Source organism: Polypterus senegalus, chromosome 17 (assembly GCF_016835505.1).
Source record: "Polypterus senegalus isolate Bchr_013 chromosome 17, ASM1683550v1, whole genome shotgun sequence".
Taxonomy (NCBI): domain Eukaryota; kingdom Metazoa; phylum Chordata; class Cladistia; order Polypteriformes; family Polypteridae; genus Polypterus; species Polypterus senegalus.
In genome coordinates, this window is record NC_053170.1 from 10,485,981 (window position 1) to 10,497,401 (window position 11,421).

At 44.0% G+C, this 11,421-nt stretch overlaps 1 protein-coding gene across 1 annotated transcript in view; it reads left to right on the plus strand.

Moving 5' to 3' along the window:
* LOC120518098 (caveolae-associated protein 1-like) overlaps positions 1 to 8,508 on the plus strand; it is an 88,532-nt gene extending 80,024 nt beyond the window's left edge. The window contains exon 2 of the mRNA XM_039740701.1: positions 6,620 to 8,508. Within this exon, the coding sequence (XP_039596635.1) occupies positions 6,620 to 7,294 (675 nt within the window). The 3' untranslated portion in view covers positions 7,295 to 8,508. The remainder of the gene's footprint in view (positions 1 to 6,619) is intronic.
* The last annotated feature ends 2,913 nt before the right edge of the window (positions 8,509 to 11,421 follow it).

Genomic DNA, 11,421 nt, shown 5'->3' on the forward strand with positions numbered 1-11,421 from the left:
GACGCATCGGCCCCGACTCCTACTCAAAAGGACGCAAAGTCTTCTTCATCAAGGGGGAAGAGAGACAGGAGAGTGGCAGGGCACAGGATGGCCTCGGCTCGGTCTTTAAAATGTTCGAAAGCCCCACGCGAGGAGAGAAGCAGCAAGCTGGCAGCTGCCCCCGCAAAGTGGAGCCAAAGAGTGTGTTTGTTTCCCATCGAAAAACTGTTGAAGTGGGGGCTTCAGGGGAGCGGTCACAATATACTGCAGCAGAGGTAAATTAACTGAGAGAAGTTCTTTGGCTGTCCCATCTCACCTCACGAGCTGCTAATACGACATTGATAAGCATCAATAAACGAGCTCCCACTCTGGCAGGCCGCTCACGCCTTTCGTTCGCTCGATTGCACACGTACACTTGCACTTCCAGAAACGAGTGCTGGTGCTCCTGGGAAAGGCATTAAACTAGCGATGATGATTGTGCTTTTAGAACAGAAGGTTAACAATGGAATGAGGCATGAGATATAAATAAATGGAGCGAGAGCGAGCTTTGGCAGCGACAAGGAGCATGGGATCAATTAAGTCCAGAAATGGTAAAACTTAGCTAATTTCTTGGCAAGCGCACTCTGGAACAAAAAAAAAAAAAAAACCTTGCATTTTAAAGCCAACGATCAAAGGCCACAGAGGCTGTGTGTGGCCGTGTAAGTTGCTTGATTTAAGTACGAGCGTGCAAGGGCTTGTATCTGCATGAGTGCGTTCGGCTGAGCGCAGATGGGCCTCCGTATTGCGAAGCTAAGACTCTCCGCTCCTCGCGTAATCTCAGTACTGAAAGCTCCTGACAGCTTTGGCTCCTAACATCAATCCTGGTAGTGACAGACACGTAAGAGAGGTGCCAAAAAAAGGCAGCCAGGAGGATATGAGGCCTGAGGCAGGGCCCGTGATTTTGTAGTTCAGGTTGGTTAGAAAAGCAAGAGATCGGCGTGGAGAGAAGCACAACCCGTTTCTGTGCAGCTTCGTCATTTATATGAGTGAAACACTTAATTGTCCACTGGCGTCCTTCTGTGAGGGGGTTTGTCCGTCTCCATGCCTCATGGTTTTCTGTCACCCGGACTGCTTCGTTGATTCCCAGTCCAGTCAGAAGTGTCCATCTTCTCCTGTCACCTGCGGCTGCGCTTACCTTCTGTGCATCCCTGAAGGACGTCATTCTCCATACAGACATCTTTTGTTGTGCTGTTCCCAACTTTTGTCTTTCTTATTTTATGAAGTAGTTCTTTGGTTTCGTTTTGCTGCTGGAGAACCCACCTGTGCGTACAGAGTTCTTTCCATGACCCTCGGAGCATCCGCCTGTAGCACAACATTTTTCTTTATGTCTGCCTTACTTGAGGGTCCATCTTTTACATCCATATGTTGCAACTGGCCAGATAAGGGCTTTACCCGGCCTGACATTTGAACTGTGAGATGCATGTCTACTTGACCAAATTGTACTCAGTGATGCTTTAATTGAGCGAGCCATTGCTAGGCGCCTTTTTACCTCCATTCTCACAAAAGATGGATCCCACATAAATGAAGCTTGCAACCTGTTCCACTCTCTGCCCATCAATCTTCATTTCCTGATGCATGCTGTGTTATCCATCTAGCCATCCATATTCTTAACTTGTTTATCCAGGGTGGGGTTGTGGGGCAGCTGGAGCCTATCCCACCCATCATCGAGCACAAGGCTGGAGCAACACCTGGACAGGACACCAGTACATCACCGGGTTAGCAAAGTACCTAACCTCAGGATCATCTCTCTATATATAAAATCCAACGTCTGCCTGTCTGTCTGTCCGCTTTTCAGGAGAGAACTACTTAACGGATTTAGATCGAGTTTTTTTCTATAAAGTACTTGAACACTCCAGTTGATTTTGCAAATCCTTTTATAGCGCTAAGTATTAGTGGTCGCTTGCCGTACTGACTTATTTGTGTGAATCCGAGAGATACACAGCGGGCCGAGGGGAGGGGGGCGTTGCCCTCCTGTGTCACGTGCCAGCACTTGCAGGAGCGATTTATTATTAGCGAAAATCCGAGGCTGTAGGGCGAGGGGAGGGGGAAGCGTGACGTCAGGAGTGGACTCTACTCATTGGCGCACCAGCCTCCGTTCGAATCGGGCTACCTCTGGCCACGTTTTGGAGGGTACCTGGCATCCGCTTGATTTTTAAAATTTGTCCCCTTTTACTACTACAAGGGCGGAACGGCTAAAAACAGCTAGTAAATAATAAAATTAGTTTTGTACAAACTCTTTCATAGTGAGCAGCTCAACTTTACACTTTTAAAAATCACATTACAAACTCATCAACATCTGATGTACACAAGGGTACATTTAAATATCTTGAAAAAGTAAATGAGTTTTAAAAAAAGAGTCTTGATTGTGTACTCTTCAAATGTATTGCATTTGCCAGAACATACAGAAGTCAAACAGCGCCCACTAGTGTACAGTTGCGATTGTTCTCTAATTTCAAGCTTACCTGTAGATGGAATCGTGCTGTTTCTGTTGCTTGGCCTGAATTTTTGAAATAACACATTATACAACATACAGGGTGGTGACTGTACAGAATACAAAAGGAAATGGTGAGAAAAATCAGATATGTAGTTAGGAGAAGAAAGAAGTCTAGCAGACGATTTCATTGACTGTTTATGTAAATATCTCTTATGGAGTGCAGTCAGCTCCATGACTTTCAAGTGAAAACAGTTTGGCACCACAATGACGGTCACCTCAATATGAATAACTGTGGATTAGGGCAAAAAAGTCACAGAGGCCTCTGACTGGGAACTGTGCTCTGCTCACCCACATCAAGGTAACAAAATGGCCTGCAAGAACAAAATGCAAGAAGCAAACTACCGCTACGTAGTGATGTAGACTGACATTTGTTTTGGTGAAAGATTATATCCATATCACACGGCATCTAAATCATTCCGACTATCAAATAATGGACCCTGTATGATTCAGCTGATGAAATGAGTGCTCTGTTGTGCCAATAAAATGGTTTTGTATGTACAGTACGTGATTCATAACCTGCCTCTCTCCTGGCCTCCTAATTATTTTAGTTCTGAAACTATAAGATAAGAAGAACACGATCTATCTATCTATCTATTATATAGCGCCTTTGATCTATCTATCTATCTATTTATTATATAGCGCCTTTCATCTATCTATCTATCTATCTATCTATCTATCTATTATATAGTGCCTTTCACCTATCTATCTATCTATCTATCTATCTATCTATCTATCTATCTATCTATCTATCTATCTATCTATCTATCTATCGAATTGTTTTTCTTCTAGTTCTGTACGTTTTTGGAGTTGGTGGAGTTACATTTGACTGCCTTCTGGCACCAGTAGAGGGCGCCAAACACGAGCATTGCCTTGCACAGCCATAACCGAGAATTGCAGTCCCTCTTTAAAGTGAAGGAAAGCTGGCATGTCATTCAGCACCTCAGTATGATTTTCTGCAGCAGCATTATTTAAGTTTACGATGATTAAAGACCTTGATTTACAACAAACATTTTGAGACATGCACTATTAAAAGTATTATATTGCATTTATTTATAGGTTTTTTTATTGACAACTAAGCAGTTTTAAAATCTTGATTCTATAGAAGGCGATGCAGTAATGGTCACTCCAAAAGGATTTATGTAAAGGTATGTTCGCGGTAAAGGTTGAACGGGTAAAGGTGACGAGACGCCACGTTTTATTGGAAAGCAATCAGTTCTGCCATATTCAGTTCTTCTAGATGCCTCTTGATTTTCGTAGAGGGTCTTTATCAGCTGAGTTAGGTGTTTGGGTGTTCCTGTTTGCACTTGGAGCAGGCACTGATGGCATGTTGCTGCACCCACCACACACCAAACCCCCTCGATTGGGACCCGAGTGTAGCGGGTGACACCTCAGCACCACACTGGAACAGTGTCAGTTTTTTATGGTGGCTGAATTGCCAATCCTGCCACCAACCCCCCGAGTTTTTCCTGAAAGTTGGGGGACGTCCTTACAGGTGCTGGGTGCAGGTTAAAGTCGAGCAATTGCAGGTTAAGGGCCTTGCTAAAGGGCGCAGCGAAGCACAGTCACTTCTAGCACTTACGGGATTCAAACTTCCGATTGCTGGCGTAGATCTCGAGCCCCTGAGCCACCGCTCTGCCCTTGGACTTTGCACTAGTGTTCTCCATAATTTATCAAAAATCAAAAGCTTTGCTCTAGTCAATGAAGCAAAAGAGTCTATGGGCTTTTGGTATTCTTTGTTCTTCTCACAAATCTCATCTAACACTGGCAATAATGTCTCGTCTATGGTAATATCTCTATTTCCATCCATCCATTATCCAACCCACTATATCCTAACTACAGGGTCACGGGGGTCTACTGGAGCCAATCCCAGCCAACACAGGGCACAAGGCAGGAAACAAACTCCGGGCAGGGTGCCAGCCCACTGCAGGGCACACACACACACACACACACGAGACAATTTAGGATCGCCAATGCACCTAACATGCATGTCTTTGGACTGTGAGAGGAATCCCACGCAGACACGGGGAGAACAGGAAATGAACCCGGGTCTCCTAACTGTGAGGCAGCAGCACTACCACAGTGCCACCGTGCCAGCCTTCTCTCTATATTATAATAAAAGAAATCCTGGAATGAGATGTAACTTTTTCAGAGAGACACTTTCACCTCCCGTGAGACGAGACTTTATGCCAAGAGATTTAATCAGGCCCGGGGCCAGAAATAAAAGACAAAGAGTAGATGACCAAGTAGAACGTTGTAAAGAATTCAAAAACGTTGGCACGATACACATGGAGAACAGGTTAGAGATAATGGCAGTACTAAACTTTGATAGCAAAGATCGCATTAGCGCCAACACACGGAAATTATTACTCAAGCAAATAACGGAACAGTGAAAAGAGATCAAATATATTGTTCATATTTAAAGTTTCAGCTGGAGACTTGTAGATCGTATAATTCGTGTTACCATCAGCGAAAGTTGTGTTTCTTTGCAATGAAGAGGCGTATCCATGAGAAATAAAAGATTTGTTGTTTGGTGAAAGTGAAATCCACATAAGCGAGAGGCAGAGACACGGATTGGCTGGCAAATAGCACCCACCCGAGGGTTGGCAAGCGAAGTGAACGGGGGGCAGAGCATCCTAGTCTCTCTATATATAAAATCCAACGACTGTCCGTCTGTCTGTCTGTCTGTCCGCTTTTCACGAGAGAACTACTTACCGGATTTAGATCGGGTTTTTTTTTCTATAATTTGCTTGAACGTTCTGGTTGATTTTGTGACGTCTCAAATCGCGCCAAGTATCATATTTCACTTGCAGTGCTGATTTATTTGCGTGAATCCGAGAGAGAGGCAACGAGTCATGGGGTATGGCTGGGGCGTTCATTACCTCCGCTTAGTTAGCAAACGACAGAACTACTTAACGGGTTTACATCGGGTATTTTTCTATAATTTGCCTGAACATTCCGGTTGATTTTGTGACTTCTCTCATCGCACTAAGAATCGTAGTTCTCTTGCAGTACCGATGTATTGGACTCATGGGGCTGCAGGGCCCTCCTCACTCACGCACCAGCCTCGGGCGTAACCTTAACTCCGCTTAGTTAGCAAACGAGAGAACTACTTAACCGATTTAGATCGGGTCTTTTTCTATAATAATGCGACTTCTCTCATAGCGCTAAGAATGATAGTTCGTTTGCAGGAACGATATATTCCTGCTAATCCGAGACTAGAGTCTGCGGGCCGAGGGGAGGAGGAAGCCTGACGTCAGGAGTAGGGAGCCGGGCAGGGCCCTCCTCACTCACACTTAGCTAGCAGTACGTGTTTGTTTATTGATTTTTGAAGTTTATTCTGTTTCGCTACGACACGGGCGAAGTCGCGGGGGACGGCTAGTGTCTATATATTGTGATAAGAAAGAGTCAAAGACATCATACTGTAAAGATTTGGGGCAGCCACCCGTATATTGTTTTTCGCAGGCACAAAAGTTTGATTTGAAGTAGCACAATGTGCATAGAACAGAGTCCAGAAGAGAACTGATTACACAGAGACAAGATGGCGGTGTTAACTGATAAAACAGGAACTGCCGTCATTGGTGCTGGGATCGGAAGTGATGTCTTCCTGACCGGAAGTGATGGTTTCTTGTCCAGAAGTGACGTCATTGTCGGCGCCGGAACCAAGTAGGATTTCCCGAGCATGGTCTGCAAGAGACTGAGAGAGACGGTTAGCACACAGAACTCCTTAACGGATTTAGATCGGGTATTTTTTGTTTCTATAATTTGCTTGAACATTCCGGTTGCTTTTGCGACTTCTCTCATCACGCTAAGAATCATAATTCGCTTGCAGGAGCGAATAATTTTCGCTAATCCGAGATGAGAGGAATGATCTCAGGAGTGGGGAGCCGGGCAGGGTCCTTCTCACTCACGCGCCAGCCTCCATTCGAGTCGCACTACCTCTCGCCACGTACCTTTGCCTGCGATGGACAGCCAGTTCTTCACATATTTGGATTTCCCTGCAAACGTGAATTTGTAGATACAGCATGGGGATGAAAGGATGGATGATGTTGTTTTCTGAAAGTAAGTTAACCGACTTTGCTTTTCTCTTTTGCTGTTTGTTATCCACAGGATGAAGTTAAGCTCCCTTCTAAACTGAGTGTTTCCAAGACCCTGAAGGGGCTGGAGAAGGTCCAGGAAGAGGGAGAGCATGAATTACAAGAGCAGGGTGAAAATGAAACTAAAGAAGAAGATGAGAACATCCATCTGTCGTCAGATGAAGAGGTGGAGATCGAGGAGATCATTGAGGAGTCGCGGGCTGAGCGCATCAAGAAAAGTAGCATGCGGCGTGTGGATGACATAAAGAAAGCCTTTTCGAAAGAGAAGATGGAGAAGACCAGGCAAAGGACCCGTGAGAACCTGGAGAAAACCAAGCAGCGGACCAAGGAAAACCTGGAGAAAACCAAGCACAACATCGAGAAGAAGATGAACAAACTTGGCACCAGGATTGTAAACACGGAGCGCAAGGAGAAGATGAAGACCTCCAGAGACAAGTTCAAGAAGTCCTTCACCCCTGACCACGTGGTGTACGCCAGGTCCAAGACCGCCGTCTACAAGGTGCCGCCCTTCACTTTCCACGTCAAGAAAATCCGGGAGGGTGAGGAGGAGCCAAAGAGTATGGAGATGGTGAATGTGGTCGGGGAAGAGGAAGAGCTGATAGAAGACAACCCGGAGATGGAAATTTTACTGGACACGGCAGAAGACGAGGGCTTCTCCACTGAGAAGAGAGACCCAGACAGTGATTAAGCGGATGAACTTCATGTGGGTTTCATCACTTCAGTGTCTATCGCATCACATGACCTAAATGGCATAGACTTCATTTTGGGGTGGGGTGGGATGGGCTGGGGTGGGCTGGGGAGGTTCAAAGGACTCTTTTTGTACACCAGTATGCTAAGCCACTCTTTCATCTCTGCTTATTTAGGTTTCCAGGAGATGTCAACATCAAGCAGTAGAGAACTGTGATAGGCCAAGGGGTACATTTTAGACGGTGGGCAGTGAGAGGCTGGGCATCACCATGGCCTTTGAAGAGCACTCGCTCCCAAAGAGCCACTCCCAAAGAATCCCAATCCAACTGGAGCCCCCCCATCTGAAAGCTCGGCACCAGGAGAGGTGCTCCCACTAAAACAGGTTCAGTCCTGATCTACGTAACGCTCTTGGGAACGGGCAGGTGCTTCATCTCGCATCACTGGTGGGCACACTCGCTGGGATGGTGGGGGCTTACAATGGAACAGTCGGGCACAGTCGTCTTGTCCAGCACGCCGGTAGTGAAATTAACAAAATGAAAAAAGCATCGGCAAGAGCTCATCTGTTTAAAATATTTGAGCCACCATTGCATTTAATGGCTCAATTGCTCGATGGATAGACTAATAATAATCTTTAAAAGAAAAATAACCTTTTCTTCATATTCGTTCAACTAATAAATTTAGCAAATATTAAACAAAAAAAAATAAATAAGAACTAAACTCAAGTGTTCGTCTTTAACCAGCACGCTGCTTTTGTCCACTTTTTTTTGTCCAGTTGCTTTTATGAATATTGAACAAAGGCTTAGTGAGATGCGGACCGTCCTTCAAAGCGGCAGACATGTTTAGAATATTCACCGTACAACCAGGGGGGCAGCCACAGCAGCGTGTTCCTCTCCTTATGATCACCTTGTATGTGCGTCTGGATCAGCCCACCGGACAGACACCCATGTGCTTTAGGACACGCTAGACCTTGAGAAGGAGCTTTCAACCGACTCCTTCTTACAGGTTCAAAATCATGCTGGACATTTTATTTTTACAATATCTTAGAATCAAAATCATTATAGTAATAGTCTTTGTAAATACAACTATAGTATATGCATGCATGAAGACTCTAGATATTTACCTGTCTATACCAGAGACTGCTTAGAACATACTGTATATGCCTAATTATATAACCCACATATAAAGTTTTAAAAAAGATATAAATACTTTCATTCAGTAGTGCTGTTTGTCCTTCTTTTAAATACTCAATCAGTTTCAGTCGGCGGAAAATATTTTTTATTAGCGACACTTGCTGTGCAGAGATAGCATTGAACATAAAATGTCATACAGTGGGCGGTGATATCAGGATTACTTTTATTCTTCATGCCTCATATAAATCCATTAGCTGTATACTGTACCCTTGGCAGGGACTGGCATCTCCTCAAGTATGGCTTCTAACTTATAGACAGACTGCAGGTCTGCCTGCCCTGAATTGAAGAACATATATACACTATATATACAATATATAAAGTAAATATAATAAAATAATATACTATATATATATATATACAGTATAGTGTATTGTATATTATATATGTAGTATATATCTAAAATTTATGTAAGACCGAACATTTCACTAATATATACAAATATACCGTATATACATATAACAGACAAATATAAAGGGAGACAAACACAGAAAAAGGTTTGGGGGTACCACCTTGGTAACCCCATATACTTAAAGTTTGGCAAGCAAAAGGAAACGCGTCTTTATAGACACAAGTTCAGAAGAGAACTGAAGAATGGAAGTTGAGTGCTGGCTTATGTGGTGGGTAGACAGGAAGGGGCGTGTCCAGGGGAGTGGAAACCGGGAGTGATGTCATCAACTGGGCTGAAGAGGGAGAAAGAGAGAAAGGATGAGGGCACAGTGCCAACCCTTGGTTCAGTGGGAAATCACACTTACTCAAGCCCGTAAGCTGTCTCCCATGTGCATGTGCGTGACAATATGTATATACATATATACATACATAAATATATAAATATACATATAGATGCATACATACATACATAAATATATATATATGTATATTTATGCTGCGGTGGGCTGGCACCCTGCTCATGGTCTGTTTCCTGCCTTGCACCCTGTGTTGGCTGGGATTGGCTCCAGCAGACTCCCATGACCCTGTAGTTAGGATATAGCGGGTTGGATAATGGATGGATGGATAATGGATGGATGGCTGCTTTTATTTATGTATGTATTCATCTATATATATATTTATATTTTATATATATATATATATATATATATATATATATATATATATATATATATATATATATATATATATGTAAGTGAGCGGCATGGTGGCGCAGTGGGTAGCGCTGCTGCCTTGCAGTTAGGAGACCCGGGTTCGCTTCCTGGGTCCTCCCTGTGTGGAGTTTGCATGTTCTCCCCATGTCTGCGTGGGTTTCCTCCCACAATCCAAAGACATGCAGGTTAGGTGGATTGGCGATTCTAAATTGGCCCTAGTGTGTGCTTGGTGTGTGGGTGTGTTTGTGTGTGTCCTGCGGTGTGTTGGCACCCTGCCCTGGATTGGTTCCTGCCTTGTGCCCTGTGTTGGCTGGGATTGGCTCCAGCAGACCCCCGTGACCCTGTGTTCGGATTCAGCGGGTTAGACAATGGATGGATGGATGGACATATGCATATATATATACATAAAAATAGATATAAATATATCATACATACTTAGATATATATATATATATAGTGACAACCTCCACAAAAGAAGCCACAAAGAAAAGGTTTAGGGTAGCCACCCATGTATTATTTCCCTGGCTGCAAAATAGTGAAGAATTGTGTGTGTGTTTGAGTCCAGAACAGAATTGACTTGATATGAACAAAATGTCTGTTTTAAAGACAGGTACAGGAAGTGACTTCATCAAAGGGACTGGAACCGGAAGTGATGTCAATAGAGGCGGGGCCAGAAGTTACATCCTCAAAGTGGCCAGAACTAGAAGTGATGTTATCAGGGCCAGGCGGGATTTCCCATAACTGGTTTGTAGAGAAGTAAGAAGAGTCAGTGCACTCCGCCACCTCCTGGTCTGATTTGGAGTTACTGTCATTGAAGCCCTTTAGGTGCCTCCCATGCTCATGTGTGTGATAATATATATATATATATATATATATATATATATGTATGTATCAAAAGACAAAACAATTAAAAGAAGTGTTAGGACCCCAAAGCCACTGCTGCCCTTCAAGACCAACTCTGCCTAACCCTGAACTAAGAAGTCCGAGTCAAGTTAATTAAAATGAAAACAACAGAAGTTCATTAGCAGCAAACACTGGTCACTAATTAAGAAGATGGTTAGAAGAATGAAAACCTGCTGCCACTGGGCTGGAGTTGGACACCCCGATCTATAACTGGCCTCAGGACGGCTGGATAGAGAACTGGGTGTGTAAGGAGCGACTGTATATAAACTGAACATTTCAACAAATATGCAGTATACTTTAGTTGTATATTTCAGTTGTATTTTTATTATGATTGCTGTGGCTAAGTGGGCATTCAGGATTGTAGGAGTCAAGGTAAGGGGTCACACTTGAGAGGACAAAGCCCCCTCTAGATGTACAGGTGCAGTGTAAGGTGTTCACCGAACTATTGACAGGTGGTGAAATTCCAGAAATGAAAGAGATAGGAAAGAGCGCCTCATGCCAGTACCTGAGCACACGTCCAGTTATCGAGGGTCTTCCTCTGTTGTACAGAGGAGTGGCACAATATGGAGGGCAGCAGCCAAGTCATGTATTAATGTATGGAGCAGTTAACCTAATCATTAATTCCTACTTCACTTCTAAGTAAGTATCCACTCCATTATGCAGATGCTATTCCTTTAGTTGTAAACCTGTTTCACGATTTGCTCCTTAAAGACTCTTACTTGTATTTATTCTTAAGCTGTGTTTAGGTACAATGGTGTCCTACTTCACGATATCCTGAGAGCTGTCGTAGTTCACTTTGTAAAGAGTGTCCTGATTTTAAACTCTGAAACCTCACCTGACTCCGCGAGCTTAACCTGCGCCCCTCAGGTCTCATCTGTACAGTTGTCAGCTTCTTTGGGGCGTCTGGTGCCCAGAGGGTAGGTGGCTGTGCCCCC